Genomic DNA, 24,586 nt, shown 5'->3' with positions numbered 1-24,586 from the left:
TGGTCTGTGGTCACCACCTGCAGAACCACTCCTTTATTGGGGGTGTCTTGCTAATTGCCTATAATTTCCACCTGTTGTCTATTCCATTTGCACAACAGCATGTGAAATTGATTGTCAATCAGTGTTGCTTCCTAAGTGGACAGTTTGATTTCACAGAAGTGGGATTGACTTGGAGTTACATTGTGTTTAAGTGTTCCCTTTATTTTTTTGAGCAGTGTATATTCCTTGAGAAACATTTCAGATAGGCTCTTCAGAAGTAAAACTGACAGAATGAGATAATCAACAGGTTAAGGCCTGGTAGTTAAAATAGCCATCCCCGCTGGCTGAGTGGTTAAGGCATTGGACTTGAAATCCAATGGGGTCTCACCGACAGGTTTGAACCCTGCTCACAGAGCTTTGCCAAACCAGTAATTTGAACATATCCTTGGTGACTTGATATGGATAATCTCTTTAATGGACTTCTCCAGTGATTCAAGTGCTCAGAAAATATCTGCCTTGACAAACAGTTCAAATAGGCTCTTCAGTACAGATACTGTTGTTTGTGTTAGATATGCGATAGAAAACCTGAGAGCCAAGTGGTTAAGTCCTCGGACTTGAAACCCAATTTAGTCTCCCTGCTCTTTTTAAAATCTTATTCTCAGTGAATAGTCCACTTGTACTTTCTCTGCACATAGTTTTTTGACTTGCACATTAAACTTCCAACCTTCACAGCTTTGGAGAGGACCGAGGTTACTTGGCGCAATAAGATCAATATGTCGTGCCATCAAGTTGACCATTTTGCACCAATGATGTCTGTTTCCAAATCCCAATCCCTTTACTTGCATTCCAACAGCTGCAATGGCCGAGTTCTTTAGACGTTGGACCTGAATTTCAATGGGGTCTCCCCACCCATATTCTTACCTTGCTCGAAGCGTATAGCCCACTTCTGCTTTCTCCTCATCACTTTCCTGAGATTCCTACTGCTGCGATGGCCAAGTGGTTTAAGCATTGGAATCAAAATCCAATATGTTCTCCCTGTACAGTTTTCAACTCTACTTACAGGGCGATGATAAAGTAAACCTTTAATAATTGGATCTGTCTCCTCTGAATTTAAATTTTCCTTAATTCATGAGCTTGTCTAACATTTGAGGTGCTCAGAAAATAGCTTATTTTACTTGAAAAATATTTCAACTAGGCAGTTGAATTTGGATACTTTTGTCCTTGTGTGAGCTAACTCAGCAAGCTGTGATTGCAGAGTGGTTAAACTGTTGACCTCGAAATCCATTGGGTTCGCCCAGTGCAGGTTTGAACCCTGCATGCAGCGCTTTGACAATCCAGTCTTTATTTGTAACATATCATTGGGGACTTGATATGGATAATGTGTGGACATGTCCTTTGATTCAAGTGCCCAGAATTGATCTTACATGACAAACATTTAAAGTAGGCTCTTCAATAGCGATAATATGGTCATTTTAGAGGTAAAATGGACAGAACGAGATAGCAGACTGGTTAAGGCATCGTAGGTAACAGGAGAAGCTGTGATGGCCGAGAGGTTAAGGCGTTGGATTCGAAATGCAATGGGGTTTCCCCGCGCAGGTTCGAACCCTGCTCACAGCGCTTTGACAAACCAGTCTTTATTTGCAACATGTCATTGGGGACTTGATATGGATAAGGTCCCCTGTCTCGGGTAGGGGGCAGCATTTGGAATTTTGGATGAAAAGCATGCCCAAATGTAACGGCCTGCTACTCGGGCCCAGAAGATAGAATATGCATATAACTGGTAGATTTGGATAGCAAACACTCTAAAGTTTCCAAAACTGTTAAAATAGAATCTGTGACTATAACAGAACTGATTTACCAGGCGAAAACCTGAGAAAAATCCATTCAGGAAGTAGTTTTTTTGGTTTTGTAGTTTTCTATTCAATGCCATTACAGTATCCATTGACATAGGACTCCATTTGCAGTTCCTATGCCTTCCACTAGATATCAACAGTCTTTAGAAATAGTTTCAGGCTTGTATTCTTATAAATGAGGGAGTAAGAGCAGTCTGAATGAGTGGACCCAAACGTGACGCAGAGTTTTTTCCCTGGCGCATGTGCATTTCTTGTTACCTTTTATATTGATGACGTTATTGTCCGGTTGAAATATTATAGATCATTTAGGCTACAAAACAACCTTAGGATTGAATATAAACATTGTTTTACATGTTTCTATGAACTTTACGGATACAATTAGGATTTTTGTCTGATTGTTTTGACTGAGTTTGAGCCTGTGGATTACTGAAGAAAGCTCGCTAACAAAACGGAGGTTTTTGGATATAAAGAGACTTCATCTAACAAAAGGAACATTTATTGAGGAAATGAATGTCTTCTGATTAACACCATATGAAGATCATCAAAGGTAAGGGATTAATTTTATCTCTATTTCTGAGTTTTGTGACGCTTCTGCTTGGCTGGTTACTGTTTGTAATAATTTGTCAACTGGGCTATGTTCTGGGCTAGGTATGTTGGTAGTTAAGATAGCAAGCTGTGATGGCCGAGTGGTTAAGGCGTTGGACTTGAAATCCAATGGGGTCTCCCCGCGCAGGTTCGAACCCTGCTCACAGCGCTATGACAAACCAGTTTTTATTTTTAACATATCCTTGGTGACTTGATATGGATAATGTGCTTAATGCATGGACTTGTCCTTTGATTCAAGTGCTCAGAATATACACTGCTCAAAAAAATAAAGGGAACACTAAAATAACACATCCTAGATCTGAATGAATGAAATATTCTTATTAAATCCTATTTTCTTTACATAGTTGAATGTGCTGACAACAAAATCACACAAAAATTATCAATGGAAATCAAATTTGCTGGAGGATGTTGCAGGCAGCAGAACGTTCTCCACGGCGTCTCCAGACTCTGTCACGTCTGTCACATGTGCTCACTGTGTACATGCTTTCATCTGTGAAGAGCACAGGGCGCCAGTGGCGAATTTGCCAATCTTGGTGTTCTCTGGAAAATGCCAAACGTCCTGCACGGTGTTGGGCTGTAAGCACAAACCCCACCTGTGGACGTCGGGCCCTCATACCACCCTCATGGAGTCTGTTTCTGACCGTTTGAGCAGACACATGCACATTTTTGGCCTGCTGGAGGTCATTTTTCAGGGCTCTGGCAGTGCTCCTCCTGCTCCTCCTTGCACAAAGGCGGAGGTAGTGGTCCTGCTGCTGGGTTGTTGCCCTCCTACGGCCTCCTCCACGTCTCCTGATGTACTGGCCTGTCTCCTGATAGCGCCTCCATGCTCTGGACGCTATGCTGACAAACACAGCAAACCTTCTTGACACAGCTCGCATTGATATGCCATCCTGGATGAGCTGCACTACCTGAGCCACTTGTGTGGGTTGTAGACTCCGTCTCATGCTACCACTAGAGTGAAAGCACCGCCAGCATTCAAAAGTGACCAAAACATCAGCCAGGAAGCATAGGAACTGAAAAGTGGTCTGTGGTCACCACCTGCAGAACCACTCCTTTATTGGGGGTGTCTTGCTAATTGCCTATAATTTCCACCTGTTGTCTATTCCATTTGCACAACAGCATGTGAAATTGATTGTCAATCAGTGTTGCTTCCTAAGTGGACAGTTTGATTTCACAGAAGTGGGATTGACTTGGAGTTACATTGTGTTTAAGTGTTCACTTTTTTTGAGCAGTGTATATTCCTTGAGAAACATTTCAGATAGGCTCTTCAGAAGTAAAACTGACAGAATGAGATAATCAACAGGTTAAGGCCTGGTAGTTAAAATAGCCATCCCCGCTGGCTGAGTGGTTAAGGCATTGGACTTGAAATCCAATGGGGTCTCACCGACAGGTTTGAACCCTGCTCACAGAGCTTTGCCAAACCAGTAATTTGAACATATCCTTGGTGACTTGATATGGATAATCTCTTTAATGGGCTTCTCCAGTGATTCAAGTGCTCAGAAAATATCTGCCTTGACAAACAGTTCAAATAGGCTCTTCAGTACAGATACTGTTGTTTGTGTTAGATATGCGATAGAAAACCTGAGAGCCAAGTGGTTAAGTCCTCGGACTTGAAACCCAATTTAGTCTCCCTGCTCTTTTTAAAATCTTATTCTCAGTGAATAGTCCACTTGTACTTTCTCTGCACATAGTTTTTTGACTTGCACATTAAACTTCCAACCTTCACAGCTTTGGAGAGGACCGAGGTTACTTGGCGCAATAAGATCAATATGTCGTGCCATCAAGTTGACCATTTTGCACCAATGATGTCTGTTTCCAAATCCCAATCCCTTTACTTGCATTCCAACAGCTGCAATGGCCGAGTTCTTTAGACGTTGGACCTGAATTTCAATGGGGTCTCCCCACCCATATTCTTACCTTGCTCGAAGCGTATAGCCCACTTCTGCTTTCTCCTCATCACTTTCCTGAGATTCCTACTGCTGCGATGGCCAAGTGGTTTAAGCATTGGAATCAAAATCCAATATGTTCTCCCTGTACAGTTTTCAACTCTACTTACAGGGCGATGATAAAGTAAACCTTTAATAATTGGATCTGTCTCCTCTGAATTTAAATTTTCCTTAATTCATGAGCTTGTCTAACATTTGAGGTGCTCAGAAAATAGCTTATTTTACTTGAAAAATATTTCAACTAGGCAGTTGAATTTGGATACTTTTGTCCTTGTGTGAGCTAACTCAGCAAGCTGTGATTGCAGAGTGGTTAAACTGTTGACCTCGAAATCCATTGGGTTCGCCCAGTGCAGGTTTGAACCCTGCATGCAGCGCTTTGACAATCCAGTCTTTATTTGTAACATATCATTGGGGACTTGATATGGATAATGTGTGGACATGTCCTTTGATTCAAGTGCCCAGAATTGATCTTACATGACAAACATTTAAAGTAGGCTCTTCAATAGCGATAATATGGTCATTTTAGAGGTAAAATGGACAGAACGAGATAGCAGACTGGTTAAGGCATCGTAGGTAACAGGAGAAGCTGTGATGGCCGAGAGGTTAAGGCGTTGGATTCGAAATCCAATGGGGTTTCCACGCGCAGGTTCGAACCCTTCTCACAGCGCTTTGACAAACCAGTCTTTATTTGCAACATGTCATTGGGGACTTGATATGGATAAGGTCCCCTGTCTAGGGTAGGGGGCAGCATTTGGAATTTTGGATAAAAAGCATGCCCAAATGTAACGGCCTGCTACTCGGGCCCAGAAGATAGGATATGCATATAACTGGTAGATTTGGATAGAAAACACTCTAAAGTTTCCAAAACTGTTAAAATAGAATCTGTGACTATAACAGAACTGATTTACCAGGCGAAAACCTGAGAAAAATCCATTCAGGGAGTAGTTTTTTTTGTTGGTTTTGTAGTTTTCTATTCAATGCCATTACAGTATCCATTGACATAGGACTCCATTTGCAGTTCCTATGCCTTCCACTAGATATCAACAGTCTTTAGAAATAGTTTCAGGCTTGTATTCTTATAAATGAGGGAGTAAGAGCAGTCTGAATGAGTGGACCCAAACGTGACGCAGAGTTTTTTCCTGGCGCATGTGCATTTCTTGTTTACCTTTTATATTGATGACGTTATTGTCCGGTTGAAATATTATAGATCATTTAGGCTACAAAACAACCTTAGGATTGAATATAAACATCGTTTTACATGTTTCTATGAACTTTAAGGATACAATTAGGATTTTTGTCTGATTGTTTTGACTGAGTTTGAGCCTGTGGATTACTGAAGAAAACTCGCTAACAAAACAGAGGTTTTTGGATATAAAGAGACTTCATCTAACAAAAGGAACATTTATTGAGGAAATGAATGTCTTCTGATTAACACCATATGAAGATTTTATTTGCAACATGCCATATGGGAGTTAATATGGAAAATGTCCTTAATCCGTGGACTTGTCCTTTGATTCAAGCTGTTAAGGACTGCAAGATAACAGAGTAAGTTTTGATGGCAGAGTGGTTAAGGCTTTGGACTTTTACTCCCATGTTGTCTTCCTGCGCATTTTGTAATCCACAGGCCCGGGCAGGTCACGATGGGCAGACGAAAAATTCCAAATAGTATCCGTAAAGTTCGTAGAAACATGTCAAACGGTTTTTATAATCAATCCTCAGGTTGTTTTTACAATAAATAATCGATGATATTTCAACCGGACCGTAGCTTTTTCAATAGGAGAGAGAGAGAGAAAATGTCTGCTCCAAGCTGTTGGCGCATGCAAAACTCTAGGGACACCCAGCCATCCACTGACGCGATGTGATCGTTCTCGCTCATTTTTCAGAATAAAAGGCTGAAACTTTGTCTAAAGACTTTTCACACCATGTGGAAGCCATAGGGAAAGGCACTTCCTAGTTGGATTTTCCTCAGGTTTTCGCCTGCAATATCAGGTCTGTTATACTCACAGACAATATTCTGACAGTTTTGGAAACGTTAGAGTGTTTTTTTTTATCCTAATCTGACAAGTATATGCATATTCTAGCTTCTGGGCCTGAGAAATAGGCAGTTTACTTTGGGTACGTTTTTCATCCAAACATCAAAATACTGCCCCCTACACTCAACAGGTTAACAGAGGTGTGTTTTCTGTTGTCCTTTGCTGAAGCTGGAATTATCTGCCATGTGCATTTGTCTCCTGAGTGAGTTTTCGAGTCTTAGTGTTTGTTGTTTTCCCAGTGTTACTGTGATCCTTCCATTACCGTTTCTCAGTAAGGTATTATGTTTATCCGCTGATTTCTCGTCTGGTCTCTTCTCTGCACCTGGGTGCAACTGGGTACAACCTCACCACATCACAACATACTGCAATTCCAATCAAAATACAACAACTTGCCTTGCTAACAGCTAAATGTTTGTTTTTGATCATTTGTTTGTTAATTCTATTTTCGAGGCTCCACATGTTGTCATGGAAAATATGAATGTCATTTCCAACAACCAATGAACAACTCCGCCATAAATCCAGCGCTTATCTTTGGCAATGACAAGGAGTGGAAAGGAGTGGACTCTTAGCTAAAGTGACTGGTACTCAGACTAGCATTTTCCACCACAATCAACAAAACACAAAATGATGGAATCTCTGTTGGAAGAATGGTGTCGCAACCCTCAGAGTTCCAAACACGTGTAGAATCTATGCCAAGATATCAAAAAGTAAATCATTTGAAAATATGTTGCAATCAATGAAAACAAAGCTGCAGGGAGCAAAACTTATAGATACTGTATATGATTGACTGATGTGTGTATTTCCTGTTTCCCTCTCTTTAGGACCAGTTTCAGCTGTGTTACAGGGCCTCTCTGGAGTTGGGCTCTCTGGACCTGGGCAGTTTTGACCACTATGCAACATAACCATTCTGTGCTGAACAGCCTCTGGTTCTGAGTTTCCCATCTCAGCCACCGTACCTATCAACCCAACCACCTGTCATGTCACCTGACCTGCCACAGCTATCCTATCACAGAGGAGGAGGGATGTGCTACTGTCATCAAGCAGCAAGTTCAACCAATCACAGAGGTCTACTACTACTCGGATTTACAACAAACACCCTAAAGAGATTGCTTTAAAAACAAAAAATACCATCTTGATGACAACTTTTCATACGGGAACGAGCGACAGTTCTGACTAAGTTCCGGTCTCTGTTCTGAAATGCGCCATAAGTTTCCCAACCAACTTCCCCTTTTGTCAAAGGCTACTGGTAGCACTAAGAGATTATATTTTATTATTATGAAATATTATTATGAATATTGATTTTCTTATTGTTTAGTTCATTTGTTTGTTTTTTAAATAATTATTTTAATAACATCCCACATTTATTTTGTCTGTCGCCTTCATTTTTGTTTTTCCATAATCAGTACGATTTTCTTATTTTAGCACAAGGGAACGGTATTTTTAACTTGGTCCCAGATACTAATACAGGAGAGCCACTGCTTGTTTATATCATTTTATTGTTTATTATTCTCATGTATTTTTCGGTCTTATTCATTTTAAAACCAAGCGGGGTTAACTTTGACAATAAGCTTTTTAACTTTGCTGTTATTATAAAATTTATGAAAATAAAGTTTTTTTTAATTCAAAAGCGTACACCAAACACCACGATCATTTTACCATTCAAAATTTGGACACACACTCATTCAAGGGTTTTTCTTTATTTTTTCTATTTTCTACAATGTAGAATAATAGTAATGACATCGAAACTATTAAATAACACATATGGAATCACATAGTAAGCAAAGTGTTAAACAAATAAAAATATATTTATATTTGATATTTTTCAAAGTAGCCACCCTTGACATCTTTACAGACTCTTGGCATTCTCTCAACCAGCTTCACCTGGAATGCTTTTGAAACCGCCTTGAAGTAGTTCCCACATATGCTGAGCTCTTGTTGGCTGCTTTTCCTTCACTCTGCAGTCCAACTCACCCAAACCATCTCAATTGGGTTGAGGTCGGGTGATTATGGATTCCAGGTAATCTGATGCAGCACTCCATCACTCTCCTTCTTGGTCTAATAGCCCTTACACAGCCTGGAGGTGTGTTGGGCCATTGTCCTGTTGAAAAACAAATTATAGTCCCACTAAGTGCAAACCAGATGGGATGGCATATTGCTGCAGAATGCTGTGGTAGCCATGCTGGTTAAGTGTGTCTTGAATTCTAAATAAATCACAAACAGTGTCACCAGCAAAACACCATCACACCTTCTCCTCCACGCTTCATGGTGGGAACCACACTTGCAGAGATCATCCGTTCACCTACTCTGCGTCTCACAAAGACACGGCGGTTGGAACCAAAAATCAAACATTTGGATTCATCAGACCAAAAGACAGATTTCTGAAGCTTTTATTTGGAATGCAATTTCTGAGGCTGGTAAAATTTTCTGGATTGACTGACCTTCATGTCTTAAAGTAGTGATGGACTGTCGTTTCTCTTTGCTTAGTTGAGCTGTTCTTGCCATATTAGGGACTTGGTCTTTTACCAAATAGGGCTATCTTCTGTATACTACCCCTACCTTGTCACAACACAACTGATTGGCTAAATCGCATTAAGAAGGAAAGAAATTCCACAAATTAACTTTTAACATGGCACACCTGTTAATTGAAATGCATTCCAGGTGACTACCTCAAGAAGCTGGTTGAGAGAATGCCAAGAGTGTGCAAAGCTGTCATCAAGGCAAAGGGTGGCTACTTTGTAGAATCTCAAATATAAAATATATTTTGATTTGTGTAACACTTTTTTGGTTACTACATGATTCCATATGTGTTATTTCATGTTTTTAAATGTCTTCACTATTATTCTACAATGTAGACAATAGTAAAAAATAAAGAAAAACACTGGAATGAGTAGGTGTCCAAAGTTTTGATTGATACTTTCAAAATGCATTAAAAATATATTTCTTGTCACCCATCTACACACAATAGCAAAGTGAAAAGATGCTTTTACTCCTGAACTTATTTAGGCTTGCCCATAACAAAGGGGTTGAATACTCAAGACATTTCAGCTTTTCATGTTTAATACATTTCTAAACATTTCTAAAAATATAACTTCACTTTAACATTGTTGTATTGCGCGTAGGCCAGTGACATCAAATCAACATTTGATTCATTTTAAATTCAGGCTGTAACACAACAAAATGTGGTGAAAGTAAAGGGCTGTGAATACTCTCTGAAAGCTGTGACAGATTTTACTTACATTTCACAGGAAAGTGCCTTCATAGCTATGGATTTTCTTACCACAGTGAGTATATGTCACGCCCTGGTCGAAGTATTTTGTGTTTATCTTTATTTATTTGGTCAGGCCAGGGTGTGGCATGGGTTTTTGTATGTGGTGTGTAATTATGGGGGATTGTAGCTAGTGGGGTGTTCTAGATAAGTCTATGGCTGTCTGAAGTGGTTCTCAATCAGAGGCAGGTGTTTATCGTTGTCTCTGATTGGGAACCATATTTAGGCAGCCATATTCTTTGAGTTTGGTGTGGGTGATTGTCCTGTGTGTCTTGATGTCCTTGTTAGAGGTTAGTAGACACATGTATAGGCTGTTTTCGGGTTTCGGTTCTCGGTTCGTTTATTGTTTTTGTAGTGTTAGTGTTTTGTCGTGTTTTACGTTTGTCTAATAAAGATGAATCGCAATCGACACGCTGCAGTTTGGTCCGACTCTCCTTCACCATTTGAAAACCGAGAGAGTATACTTTACTTTATTATATTTATTTGACACTGTCAATCATGGAAATAAGAATTAATTGAATGGGCTTGGAAGCTCTAACCCTGGTAATTTGACACTCACAATGGCTTCCTGTTAAGGCTGGGCGCTGCTGGTGGAGAAGTAGGAAATACAGGGGAATCCTTTCCCATCGAGGTTTGGGTTGCATCCCAAATGGCACCTTATTCCCTATATAGTGCATTGCTTGGGCCCTGGTGAAAAGTAGTGCACTACGTAGGGAATAGGCTGCCATTTGGGGTACACCCTTAGTGAGTGTGGGGAATATTCAGCATATGGTTGGTCCATGCTGTCACAGCATACTGTGCAATGTATTGGTTAAGATTTAATACTGAATAAGCCTTTGTTTACATTTGGGTTTTTATACCAGGTTTATATTGTACATTGTTTAGGTTTGGGGTTGATTGTGAGGAAGTATTCAGTCACTACTTCTATAAACGTGTCACTGTCAGTCAGGTGACATCTGTAATATAGCCTGGTGGTTGAACCAGACTGAACGCTGGGCTTAAGGTGAAACAAGCTGTCTGTAAAGCACAGTAATAACGTCTGGGATAAAGCTGTACTGTAGAAACTAGTTATGTCCTCCTGAAAATCCTGCAACACGTGGATTATTGTCTGGACCAAATGAGTCATTGGAATCAATGTAGCATGTTTCAAAGAGGTGGATACTAAGATGATCCCTCAGTATCCTACACAGGGACATCTGGTAAAGGCTCAACCTTGTTGGGAGAGACATCTGCATCCCAATAGGCACCCTATTCCCTACATAGTGCACTACTTTTCACCAGAGCCAGGCATGTAGGGCAGGGCTCTCCAACCTTGCTCCTAGAGCGCTACCGTCTGGTAGGTTTTCGCTCCATCCCTAATCTACCGCACCTGATTTTAATAGTTAGCTGGTTCATAAGCTGAATCAAGTTAGTCACAACTAGGTAACTCCCCGAGAACCGGGTTGGAGAGCCCTGAGGTAACTGTAACAATGCTCATTACATGGTCATTACATTTTCACATCTAAATGGCCATTTAGAGCTATTTGACTATAAAGAAAAAGTGTAATGCATTTATCTTCATTCTGTATTTTAAAGCAGGACAACAGTGCCCCTGGCTCCAGATCTGGTACAACATCACAAGTGTCAGTGAATAACAGAGTAATAACACAGACATCAGCTGATGCTCTCAGGGAGAGTTCTCACATGTATTTCACAACAAATACTATGTGTTTAATATGAAAAATGTTTTATTTCTCTTTCATTTCGAGTTATCATGGCAACAATCGTCACTACAATATGTTTAATTTCATCAGTCGAAACATTTAAAGGGACAGACAGGGTGTCACCCAGAAGAGGTTTGTTGTTCAATAGACAGACAGATTACTGCTGCTGAGTTTGCTTCCCTCTCCCCCTGCCTCCATAGAAGCCCTTGGTCCCGTAGGGTCCTTGGGGCAGACGCACCACCCTCAGGGGCAGAGTCTGTCTCCGCAGCTTGCCCGGGGTTTCCGGGTGGAGTAGGGCCGCGCTAGTAGCCACCTTCTGGCGCTGCACCCAGGGGCAGGCCACCTTCTCCTGTGCATGGTCCCCAGAGCACCTGCTCCTTCCCACACCTCCAGACCTTGAGTCCCGGAGCTTAGACAGGACCAGGGGGACGCGGGACGCATGGCTATCTGAGGAGGAGGGCCTATCCCTTTGTGATGTTTGGCAATGACCCTCCTGGCCCAGGGGGCTGTCCAGGGACTTATGGCGCTGGATCCTTCTACATGAAAGCCTGGCTGGGGCTGAACCCAGGGTTGGGACTATGGCCTGGGCAGGGTCAGACTCTAAGCTCTTCAGTAGTTTCGGATCCTTCATAGAGTCGTTTATGAAACATCTAGACGGGACTGGATCCTTCAGGGAGCTGTTGGTGAAACATCTCGATTTCACCTTGGGATTTTTCTGGGACACCTTAGTCACCTCGGGGCCTCCATCTGGCTTGGGGTCCTCCTCACCCTCCTTCTCCGCCTGCCGGTTGGTGGGGTGGGACGAGGAGGAGGGGGGTGAGCGCGTGCCAGGGCTGCCCAGGCTGACGACACAAACCACGGCCCCCTCTGCTCCTCCTCTCTGCAGGGCTCGGTAGGCCAACCTGGCCCCCTCCAGGGTCTCAAACTCCACCACAGCACACGTCCTGATGACATGGAAAACAACAGTTGAGAGATTTTGCCATATTTTCCCAGTGCACAATAGTTTTGCAATGCATTTCTTTGTAATTATGTATATAGGACAGCGCCCATGTCTGCCAGTCCTGTAAAATTACACTAACAGGTATCTAAAGTGAGAAGCAATGTCGGGACTTCATAGAGACTGCCCTAATTGAGGACAATATTGATGATCAATAGTCAACAAACGCTGCCTTTGGTTTTACCTGCGGCCCAGCTCGGCATGCCTCCTGGCATGGCGTCTCAGCTCCACAGGAAGCTCTTTCCCAGGACGGAGGATACGCAGCGAGGCCACGGCAGCATGGGCACTGAACAGCTTCAGAGCTTTCTCTAGGACTACCTGTTGGTCCAAGCTGCTGAGGGTAGAGATGTCACTTCCTGTGTTTTCCCCAAACAGGTTCCAGGCTAGTAGCAGCTTGCTGTTAGGGGCACTCAACAGCCAATCAGGCAGTGGCTCTCTGCGCCTCACTTTGGTCCCTTCCCTGTTGACCTCCAGCGAATCAGAGCACAGCGCTGCGGCCAGGGTGGTGCGCCAGTCTCTCGTCAGCTCCTTCATCTGAGACACACAGGTATTTTACCAGGCAGGTTAATCAAGTACAACTGATTATTTACAACGACGAAATAGCAAGGTGCAACGTTTTGGAACATTCAGATATAAATATGATATGTAGAATATAGAATCACATCATCCTCCACATCTACATGTCAATGATCATCCTCCACATCTACATGTCAGTGATCATCCTCCACATCTACATGTCAGTGATCATCCTCCACATCTACGTGTCAATGATCATCCTCCACATCTACATGTCATCATCCATCTACATGTCAGTGATCATCCTCCGTCCACATCTACATGTCAGTGATCATCCTCCACGTCCTACGTGTCAGTGATTATCCTCCACGTGTCTGACATCCTCCACATCTACGTGTCAGTGATCATCCTCCACATCTACATGTCAGTGATCATCCTCCACGTCTACGTGTCAGTGATCATCCTCCACGTCTACGTGTCAGTGATCATCCTCCACGTCTACGTGTCAGTGATCATCCTCCACATCTACGTGTCAGTGATCATCCTCCACATCTACATGTCATCCTCCACGTCTACATGTCAATGATCATCCTCCACGCCTACATGTCAGTGATCATCCTCCACATCTACATGTCAGTGATCATCCTCCACATCTACGTGTCAGTGATCATCCTCCACGTCAGTGATCATCCTCCACGTCTACGTGTCAGTGATCATCCTCCACGTCTACGTGTCAGTGATCATCCTCCACGTCTACGTGTCAGTGATTATCCTCCACGTCTACGTGTCAGTGATCATCCTCCACATCTACGAGTCAATGATCATCCTCCACATCTACATGTCAATGATCATCCTCCACATCTACATGTCAGTGATCATCCTCCACATCTACATGTCAGTGATCATCCTCCACATCTACGTGTCAGTGATCATCATCCTCCACATCTACATGTCAGTGATCATCCTCCACGTCTACATGTCAGTGATCATCCTCCACATCTACATGTCAGTGATCATCCTCCACGTCTACATGTCAGTGATCATCCTCCACGTCCACATGTCAATGATCATCCTCCACGTCTACATGTCAATGATCATCCTCCACGTCTACATGTCAATGATCATCCTCCACGTCTACATGTCAATGATCATCCTCCACGTCTACATGTCAATGATCATCCTCCACGTCTACATGTCAGTGAGGCATGTTTGTTCTATTCCTGGCATTCATGGCATTTCTATCTGCAGTGTTCAACATTTGGCTACTAAACATGGCCCAGGTTTGGTTTGTAAAACATGCCGTACGTACAACAGGTTTGCTTTGGGTTGTGCTTTCAAGCCTTACCAATATCTACATAGCCTGGTCACAGATCTGTTTGTACGGTCTTGTCAACTCCTTTGGTCATTGTAGTTGGCAAGACAGCACAATATTTTTCAGACCAGGCTTACATAATATTCACCATCATAGTAAATTGGCTGTAAAGGAATTCTTGAATTAGAATTTTGAGAGTCATTGGAATGAATGAACAGAGTGGCATGTCTTGCTCTTCATTGTAGTCAGAGGGCTGATATAAATACTATGCATGCCAGTCTCTCTTGGCTAAGAGTTGAGACAGACTGCATCACTTCTTTTTATAAGAAACATTAATGTGTTCAATTGTTTGCATAGTCAACTTACGCACTGCTCTGACCCACACACTTAACCCAACAGACATGTCACCAGGGGTATTTTCATAGTCCCCAAATCCAGAACAAATTCAACAAAGCGTACAGTATTATATAGAGCCATTATTGTGTGGAACTCCATTCCATTGCATATCGCTCAAATAAACAGAAAACCTGGTTTCAAAAGACAGATAAAGCAACACCTCAGGGCACAACGCCTCTCCCCTATTTGACCTAGTTTGTGTGTATGCATTGATATGTAGGCTGTGTGTGCCTTTAAGAAATACATGTATGTCGTTCTATCCTTGAGCTGTTCTTGTCTACTAATGTTCTGTATTATGTCATGTTTCATGTTTTGAAACAGGAAGAGTAGCTGCTGCTTTTGTAACAGCTAAATGGGGTCCTAATAAAATAGCAAATGAGGGAACCACCTTGATCTCATAAAGCTGGCATTACCTTTTTGAAGGAGGTGAGCAGCTTGAGGCTGACGTATCCCATCCTGTTCCTCTGGACGTGTTTGAGCAGGAAGCCATCCTCTGCCAGGTGTTCATTGGACAGGTAGCACTCCAACTGGGACACGATCTGCCTGCTCAGGTCACATGACCCTGATGTCACGCTGGAGGACTCCGCCGATTGGCTAGCAAGTTTAGTGAAGAGCCTATGGGACAATCAGTTTCTCTTAGCATCTCAATATACAACACAAATACAAACTACATTATTTATATGTGCATTGACATTCTGATTCTCTACAGACCTATGCAATATCAATCAACAAGGTACAATATTTTCTAAGTGAGTTGATCATCTAAAGTCTTACCCATCCTGGCAACTCAGTGTGTCGCCTTTAGAGAGGGCAGTTGGAGACATGGGTATGTCTGGGTAGCGTCCTGGCGTGAAAATGCTTTGCCTTGGGTTCTCTGAAACACAGGCTGCTGAGGACATGCTGCTTGCGAGGGAGAGCAGCAAGCCAGGTCGAGGGCAGGGGAGGTTTGTCTGAATGTGAAGCCACAGAACATCTTAACAGGATTTAGTACCTTCTGGTCCATTGTGACACGTTTGAGTTCTGTGATTCCGTACTTCCAATCATCTGCAATCTAGAGCTTAGAGTAATGGGTGATTCTACAGCTGGTGATGCAACAATGCAACATTCTATGGCCATCTCACATCTCCTTCTTTTCCAGTGGTGTAAAGTACTTCAGTAAAAATACTTTTAAGTACTACTTAAGTTGTTTTTTGGGGTATCTCTACTTTACTATTTATATATATTTTTTACAACTTTTACTCCACTACATTCCTAAAGAAAATAATCTACTTTTTACTCCTTACATTTTCCCTGACACCAAGTACTCATTACATTTTGAATGCTTAGCAGGACAGTAAAATGGTCTAATTGATGCACTTATCAAGAGAACATCCCTGGCCATCCCCTGCCTATGTTCTATTCTTTTCCCCCTTTGTTCATGTAATTCATGTAATGGCACATTTACAGAAGTATTGAGCATTGACCCCATAGACATAAGAATGATTAGAACAGGTGTCCCCATTCAAGTAAATGATGGCATAACGGGTGGACTGGCGGCCAACGCGAGTGTACCCATAAGCGCAAAGCAGGAAGTAAAGGCAGGAAGTAAAAGCAGGAAGTGTTCCCATCAATCTGTGTTGTGATTTGTTGAACCAACTCAAATTACATTACGGAAAAAAATACATTCCATTGCATGAGCCACGTCAGTTAGAATAATTTAAATGAACGTTCTACATTACCATGGTAATTATTACATCACAGGAAGTGTCACGACTTCCCCCGAAGTCGGCTCCTCTCCTTGTTTGGGCGGCGTTCGGCGGTCGACGTGGGCCTTTTAAGACTGGTGTAAAAACAACCTATGCCAACAGTGTGGAATTCTCAAGTGAAGGGCTAGAAGTGTGTGTGTGTTTCTGTGACCATGGGCATGTGTCTTATCCTTTTCATGATCAACGTAATTCTTGCTGAAAAATGTAAGTAGGGTTGAAAGAGAGGAAGCTGAAGAGATAAGGTCATATGAATCCGCTTACGTTTCGTGTTATCTACATGAGAAATCTGCACTAATAAAATGTATATACTGTATATATAACAAATCAAATTGTACTTGTCACATGCACCGAATACAACCTTACAGTGAAGTGCTTACTTACAAGCCCCTAACCAACAATGCAGTTTTAAAAAATCAGAATAAGAATAATAAAAGGAACAAGTAATTAAAGAGCAGCAGTAAAATAACAATAGCGAGACTATATACAGGGGGTACCGGTACAGAGTCAATGAGTGGGGTCACCGATTAGACAAGGTAATTGAGGTAATATGTACATGTAGGTAGAGTTATTAACCTCTTCGTCGTGGAAACCACTCGGTATGATTGGTCATCGCCCAGCTGTCGCAGCTGGTAATTTTCATAAAGTTGGGAAATGCTGAACTTTTTCACCACCTCCCACGTCACGTTCACACTGCCCAACGGTTCCCCACCCTCTCCGCTTCTCACCGCTTTCCTTCCATTGAAAATGAATGGGAAGCCGTGTTTCACCGCATGCTAGTGTACACAGGGCATGAGACTCTCTGCGCGTTTGAGTTTTAAGGCTAAAGCTGTAGACGAAAGTCAAGGAGTGAAGTCGGGGGTGTTGCATCTGCAACAGCCAAAAGTCGGCACTAATGTGGTTTTCCAAAAGCAAGGTTCAGATCAACATGGAAGTGTTGTCATTGTTTATGAAAGTTTTCCGTTATAATGTGGAAATAAACAACCACCACACAAACTGGAATCATGTGTTTACATTGTGTAATCAATTAGTATGAGAGAGCCTTAAATATGACGTTCATTTGTATCCACTGTATGAATCGTGGCAAAGTTGGTTCCTGTTTCAGTCATCTCTCCTTCTCCAATTGTGCATTTTCAGGCAAATTACATTTACAGGGTGGAACCCCATAATTACATTTATAAAGTGATAAAAACAAATGTAACTTGTTGTACAATACATTTTACAGATAAAAGGATAAGTAACATATCGTTTTTAACCTTTTCACATGTACCAACACAGGGGTGTGATCATTCTACAGTGGTCCCTTTAGATCATGTACCAACACATGGGTGTGATCATTCTACAGTGGTCCCTTTAGATCATGTACCAACATAGGGGTGTGATCATTCTACAGTGGTCCTTTTAGATCATGTACCAACACAGGGGTGTGCTCATTCTACAGTGGTCCTTTTAGATCATGTACCAACACAGGGGTGTGATCATTCTACAGTGGTCCTTTTAGATCATGTACCAACACAGGGGTGTGCTCATTCTACAGTGGTCCTTTTAGATCATGTACCAACACAGGGGTGTGATCATTCTACAGTGGTCCCTTTAGCACGATCAAACCGGTGTGATTAGAACATTATTATATAGAACAGCCAGTTTCAAATCACGCAGCAATCAGCATTTGAGGCACACGTTTTTTTCAGAAACATTTTGCACAAACGCAGTCCTTTACAAAGTTATGTCCTGAATGTGAGCAGTTTATTTTTGGATTCAATGTTCAGACATTCACAGAAGTATCTACAGCATAACACAATCATCCAAACCGAAAAAAATGTCCGCTACATTTGTCCTAGCGCTAAAATACAAGCGGTCATATTTTTATAACTCTCGGCTGACATAAACTGCAATATGAATGAGCTAATAGTAATTACTATTATAATGAATCACATCACGGGTGAGCTCACCATTGAACAAAATAATTGAGTACAACACTTTCTAGTAATCAAAAGTAATCCAACGATGGGTAGTTTCTGGACGCAGCTTTTTTCTCTCACAGAAACCAAAGATAGTAAGAGAATACAAGATGAGTTTGGTCTGTTTATAGTATGCATGTTGAAGGGGGTGTGTCGTCTACCATCGTTCACAGCCCACCATTCACTTCCGGAAGTTCTCAAAAAATGTGTAAAGCCTTACGCATCTCATTTTGATATAACATCTCAAATCAAATCACATGTTATTTGTCACATACACATGGTTAGCAGATGTTAATGCGAGTGTAGCAAAATGCTTGTGCTTCTAGTTCCGACAATGCAGTAATAACCAACAAGTAACCTAAACTAACAATTTCACAACAGCTACCTTATACACACAAGTGTAAAGGGATGAAGAATATGTACATAAAAATATATGAATGAGTGATGGTACAGAACGGCATAGGCAAGATGCAGTAGATGGTATCGAGTACAGTAAATACATATGAGATGAGTAATGTAGGGTATGTAAACATATAAAAGTGGCATTGTTTAAAGTGGCTAGTGATACATCAAGATGGCAAGATGCAGTAGATGGTATAGAGTACAGTATATACATATGAGATGAGTAATGTAGGGTAAGTAAACATATAAAAGTGGCATTGTTTAAAGTGGCTAGTGATACATGTATTACATCAAGATGGCAAGATGCAGTAGATGGTATAGAGTACAGTATATACATATGAGATGAGTAATGTAGGGTAAGTAAACATATAAAAGTGGCATTGTTTAAAGTGGCTAGTGATACATTTTTACATCAATTTTCATTATTAAAGTGGCTAGAGTTGAGTCAGTATGTTGGCAGCAGCCACTCAATGTTAGTGGTGCTTGTTTAGCAGTCTGATGGCCTTGAGATAGAAGCTGTTTTTCAGACTCTCTGTTCCAGCTTTAATGCACCTGTACTGACTTCGCCTTCTGGATGATAGCGGGGTGAACAGGCAGTGGCTCGGGTGGCTGATGTCCTTGATGATCTTTTTGGCCTTCCTATGGCATCGGGTGGTGTAGGTGTCCAGGAGGGCGGGAAGTTTGCCCACGGTAATACGTTGGGCAGACCGCACCACCCTCTGCAGAGCTTTGGGGTTGTGGGCGGTGCAGTTGCCGTACCAGGCGGTGATACAGGATGCTCTCAATTGGGCATCTGTAAAAGTTTGTGAGGGTTTTAGGTGTTTTAATCCACAATTCTTTAGCCTCCTGAGGTTGAAGAGGCGCTGTTGCACCGTCTTCACCACACTGTCTGTGTGGATGGACCATTTCAGTTTGTCAGCGATGTGTATGCCGAGGAACTTCTCCAATGCGGAGAAGCTTTCCACCTTCTCCACTGCGGTCCCATCGATGTGGATATGGGGGGGGGGGGGGGGCTCCCTCTGCTGTTTCCTTAAGTCCACCCTGCAGGCTGTCGCAACATTGTTGGTAATCAAGCCAACTACTGTTGTGTCATCTGCAAAACTTGATGATTGGGTTGGAGGCGTGCTTGGACACAGTCGTGGGTGAAGAGGGAGTACAGGAGGGGGCTGAGCACGCACCCTTGTGGGGCCCCAGTGTTGAGGATCAGCAAAGAGGAGGTGTTGTTTCCTACCTTCACCACCTGGGGGCGACCCCGTCAGGAAGTCCAGAACCCAGTTGCACAGGGCGGGGTTCAGACACAGGGCCTCGAGCTTGATGATGAGCTTGGAGGGTACTATGGTGTTGAGTGCTGAGCTACAGTCAATGAACAGCATTCTTACATAGGTATTCCTCTTGTCCAGATGGGACAGAGCAGTGTGCAGGCGATTGAAACGTCTGTGTATCTATTGGGGTGGCAAGCAAATTGAAGTGGGTCTAGGGTGGCAGGTAAGGTGGAGGTGATATGATCCTTGACATTTTAAAGTAAATAACTCTGCTTTACCACATTTAATTCTTCCAAACAGGTCCTTACGGATGTAATTCAGACAAAAACCAACCTTTTTCCGTATTGATACTGCTACTACACATAAATCAAACAATGTTCGAACATCCCATCTTTTCTTTTTTTTTAACTCACTATCTTCTAGAACTCTCCTCTTACAAAAACTCACTGCAGCTGGGACTTTTGTCCCTTTTACAGATCTCGCAGGGGGAAAAGCCCCACCAGGGACCTATCCTAGAGTAAATAACTCACGGACACTAGAGAAGCTTAACCAAGTTTAATTTTTCTCAAAAGGCCGTTACAGCTGGAATTCAGACAAAAACAGGTTCCAACCATCACAAGAATATATACCCCACTTTGGACACTCCTCCTTCTCGCCAATCCTTCCATCTTATGGTTCCACAGGAACAGGGTAACAGGATACTAAACCCTTATTACTCCCTTCAGGGGATCTGACCTCACCTCCTGACCTCAACCCCTCCTTCGCCTAATCCACAGATGTCCTCTCGTATCACCTATCGCACTCCCATGACTCTCTCCCATCCACCCAGCACATTCCAGACACTCTGTCTTTCTACAGATCTCACTCCTTTATACACTATGTGTCTGATCTATCATGTCTTTAATATCTCAATGTTCAAAGTTTAGCCTGAATCCAACACTAGTCTCTCAAAGCACTTCATGATGACAGAGGTGAGTGCAACGGGGCGAAAATCATTTAAGTAAATTACCTTTGCTTTCTTAGGTACAGGGACAATGGTGGCCATCTTGAAGCATGTGGGGACAACAGACTGGGATAGGGATAGATTGAATATATCTGTAAACACAGCAGCCAGCTAGGTCTGCGCATGCTTTGAGGACGCGGCTAGGGATACCATCTGGGCCGGCAGCCTTGCGAGGGTTAACACGCTTAAATGTCTTACTCACGTCGGCCACGGAAAAGGAGAGCCAACAGTCCTTGATAGCGAGCCGCGTCAGTGGCACTGTATTGTCCTCAAAGCCAGCGAAGGAGGTGTTCAGTCTGTCCGGAAGCAAGATGTCAGTGTCCGAGACGTGGCTGGTTTTCCTTTTATACTTCGTGATTGTCTATAGACCCTGCCACATACGTCTCATGTCTGAGCCGTTGTACTGGGAACTCAACTTTGTCCCTATACTGACGTTTAGCCTGCTTGATTGCTTTGCGGAGGGAAAAACTACACTGTATTCTTCCCAATTCCCAGTCTTCTTGCCCTGGTTAAATACGTTGGTTCGCGCTTTCAGTTTTGCGCGAATGCTCCCATCTAGCCACAGTTTCTGGTTGGGGTAGGTTTTAATAGTCACAGTGGGTACATCTCCTATGCACTTCCTGATAAACTCATTCACCGTATCGGTATATGTGTTGATATGATTTTCTCCTGGCAGTTGCACCTAATGAGGTGATAATATACTGCAGTGATCTGTATCCAGGATCTGTGTCAGACAAAGCCATTGTCCAGAAGTTGGGGTTTGAGAAGATCTTAACCTCTGGTTACATGATTTTGGCAGACAAAGGCTTCTTTATCCAGAGCTTGATGTCTGCAGGAGTCACAGTAAACATTCCTCCATTCCTGAATCACGAAAGTTTCACTGAGCGTGAGATACATTGCACAAACAACATAGCTGTCACACCCTGACCTGAGTTTTTTTTATATATTTTGGTTAGGTCAGGGTGTGACATGGGTGATGTATGTGTTTTGTACTGTCTAGGGGTTTTGTAGGTTTATGGGGTGGTTTACCTTCTAGGTGTTTATGTATGTCTATGGTTGCCTAGATTGGTTCTCAATTAGAGGCAGCTGTTTATCGTTGTCTCTGATTAGGAACCATATTTAGGCAGCCATATTCTGTGGGTACTTTGGGTATTTCGTGGGTTATTATCTATGTCTATGTCTAGTTGCCTGTGTATGCACATTTAGATTGTATAGCGTCACATTCGTTTGTTGTTTTGTAAGTTTGTTTTAGTGTTCTTTCTTCATTAAATATAGAACATGTATTCATATAACGCTGCGCCTTGGTCTCCTCACTACGACGATCGTGACAATAGCAAGAAACAGAATTCATGATGAGAGGGCAAATGTGTGACTAAAATATTTCCAAATCATGCCACCTTATCTGTGTTGTTATAGTAATGTGCTGGTGCAGACTTGCTGTGCACTTGTAAACCTAGAAGACCCACTTATCAGAGAAGTAGCAGCTGGTATCCGGGGTAATATGGTTAATGATTATATACAGTGAAATGTATGGGGTATTGTGTGTAGATTAATGACAATTTTAATTTGTAATCAATTTTAGAATAAGGCTGTAACGTAACAAAATGTGGGAAAAGTCAAGGGGTCTGAATACTTTCCGAATGCCCTGTACACAGTTGAAGTCGGAAGTTTACATACAATTAGGTTAGAGTCATTAAAACTCAACATAAATGTCTTATTAACAAACTATAGTTTTGGCAAGTCGGTTAGGACATCTTTGTGCATGACACAAGTAATCGTTCCAACAATTGTTTACAGACTTATTTCACTTATCATTCACTGTATTACCATTCCAGTGGGTCAGAAGTTTACATACACTAAGTTGACTGTGCCTTTAAACAGCTTGGAAAATTCCAGAAAATTATGTCATGGCTTTAGGCTAATTGACATAATTTGAGTCAATTGGAGGTGTACCTGTGGATGTATTTCAGTGCCTCTTTAATTGACATCATATGAAAATCAATAGAAATCGGCCAAGACCTCAGAAAAAAATTGTAGACCTTCACAAGTTTTGTTCATCCTTAGGAGCAATTTCCAAATGCCTGAAGGTACCACGTTCATCTGTACAAACAATAGTATGCAAGTATAAACACCATGGGACCACGCAGCCGTCATAGCGCTCAGGTTGGAGACACAAGGCGAGACCCAGATGCAGACACGGGAGGCAGATGGTTTGAGTCTTGATATTTATTAAACTATCCAAAATGGGTAGGCAAGAGAATGGTTGTGGACAGGCAAAAGGTCAAAACCAGTTCAGAGTCCAGGAGATAGAGTGGCAGGCAGGCTCGAGATCTTGGCAGGCAGAATGGTCAGGCAGGCGGGTACGGAGTCCAGAAAACAGGCAAGGGTCAAAAACCAAGACTAGCAAAAGAGAATAGAAGCAGGAGTAGGGGAAAAACGCAGGGTGACTTGAAAAACAAGACGAACTGGCACAGAGAGACAGGAAACACAGGTATATACACCAGAGATAATAAGTGACACCTGGAGGGGGAGGAGACAATTACAAGACAGTTGAAACAGATCAGGGAGTGACAGTACCCCCCCCTCTAGGGACACCCCCCGGCGTCCTACCTGGTTGACCGGGATGTCGGCAGTGGAAGTCTGTGATGAGAGCTGGATCCAGGATATCTCTAACGGGAACTCAGCACCTCTCCGCTGGGCCATAACCCTCCTAGTCAACCAGGTACTGGACACCTCTGCCCCGTGGTCGAACACCCAGGAGACATTTTACCATGTAGGCCGAATTGCCATCAATGACACGGGGAATGGGGGTGGGCCTGGGGATAGAAGACAAAGGACTGAGACACTGGCTTAATCCTAGACACATGGAACGTAGGGTGAATACGGAGGGTATGGGGTAACAAGAGACGGACAGCAGTGGAACTAAAGACTCTAGAGATGGGAAACGGACCAATGAAATGGGGGACAGTTTGCAGGACTCTACCCGAAGGGGCAGGTCCCATGTGGACAGCCATACCCTCTGCCAAATGCAGTAGTGGAGAGCTGGAGCCCGGCGGCGGTCCGCTTGTTGACAATACCTGGAGTTGTTCTTGATAAGTGCTACCCGAGCTCTTCTCCAGTTACGTCGACAGTGGCGAACGAACATCTGGGCTGAGGGTACGTTGACTTCCGGTTCTTGTTCTGGGAAGAGTGCATGTTGATACCCCATGGAGCACTCAAAAGGGGATGGCTGTCCCGTGGCTGAACAGGGAAGGGTGTTCTGGGCATACTCCACCCAGACCAGTTGTCGGCTCCAGGTAGTGGGGTTGGTTGAGACCAGGCATCTTAGGGTCGTCTCCAGGTCCTGGTTAGCTCGCTCCGACTGGCCGTTCAACTGGGGATGGAACCCAGAGGATAGGCTGGCCGACTCCCCAATAAGGGTGCAGAACGCCTTCCAGAACTGAGGACCCCAGTCGGAAACCATATCCAACGGGAGTCCATGGATCTTGAAGATGTGCTGCACCATGAGCTGGGCCATTTCCTTGGCAGAAGGAAGTCTGGGGAGGGGGATGAAATGAGCAGCCTTTGAGAACCGATCCACCACGGTGTTGCCATCAGAAGGGGGAAGCCC

At 42.9% G+C, this 24,586-nt stretch overlaps 1 protein-coding gene and 3 non-coding genes across 4 annotated transcripts; 3 read left to right on the top strand and 1 right to left on the bottom strand.

Annotated features, from left to right (window-relative positions):
* The first annotated feature begins 1,514 nt into the window (after window positions 1–1,514).
* Window positions 1,515–1,596, top strand: trnas-cga (transfer RNA serine (anticodon CGA)). Its single transcript has one exon. It is a non-coding gene; the product is annotated as a tRNA-Ser (tRNA).
* A 908-nt stretch (window positions 1,597–2,504) lies between these two features.
* Window positions 2,505–2,586, top strand: trnas-uga (transfer RNA serine (anticodon UGA)). Its single transcript has one exon. It is a non-coding gene; the product is annotated as a tRNA-Ser (tRNA).
* Window positions 2,587–4,969: 2,383 nt separating this feature from the next.
* trnas-cga (transfer RNA serine (anticodon CGA)) lies at window positions 4,970–5,051 on the top strand. Its single transcript has one exon. It is a non-coding gene; the product is annotated as a tRNA-Ser (tRNA).
* A 6,336-nt stretch (window positions 5,052–11,387) lies between these two features.
* LOC115101559 (la-related protein 6-like) lies at window positions 11,388–23,679 on the bottom strand. Its single transcript, XM_065006076.1, has 7 exons — window positions 23,587–23,679; window positions 21,127–21,337; window positions 19,401–19,759; window positions 15,381–15,556; window positions 15,020–15,221; window positions 12,567–12,916; window positions 11,388–12,329 (listed from the first exon to the last, which is right to left on the bottom strand). Exons 1-7 carry the CDS (start codon window positions 23,677–23,679, stop codon window positions 11,543–11,545), a joined length of 2,178 nt encoding a protein of 725 aa, XP_064862148.1. The 3' UTR covers window positions 11,388–11,542.
* Between the last annotated feature and the right edge of the window lie 907 nt (window positions 23,680–24,586).

This window comes from Oncorhynchus nerka, linkage group LG20 (assembly GCF_034236695.1).
Source record: "Oncorhynchus nerka isolate Pitt River linkage group LG20, Oner_Uvic_2.0, whole genome shotgun sequence".
Taxonomy (NCBI): domain Eukaryota; kingdom Metazoa; phylum Chordata; class Actinopteri; order Salmoniformes; family Salmonidae; genus Oncorhynchus; species Oncorhynchus nerka.
Note: the sequence above shows the minus strand (reverse complement) of the source record. Positions and strands in the feature narration are given on the sequence as shown.

Coding starts and splice junctions, on each gene's coding strand:
- LOC115101559 (XM_065006076.1), bottom strand. CDS start 23,679: ATGGCCCAGCGGAGAGGTGCTGAGTTCCCGTTAGAGATATCCTGGATC. Junction 15,222..15,380: donor ACACTGAGTTGCCAGGATGG/GTAAGACTTTAG, acceptor ATTGTCCCATAG/GCTCTTCACTAAACTTGCTA. Junction 12,917..15,019: donor TGCTCACCTCCTTCAAAAAG/GTAATGCCAGCT, acceptor TGTGTGTCTCAG/ATGAAGGAGCTGACGAGAGA.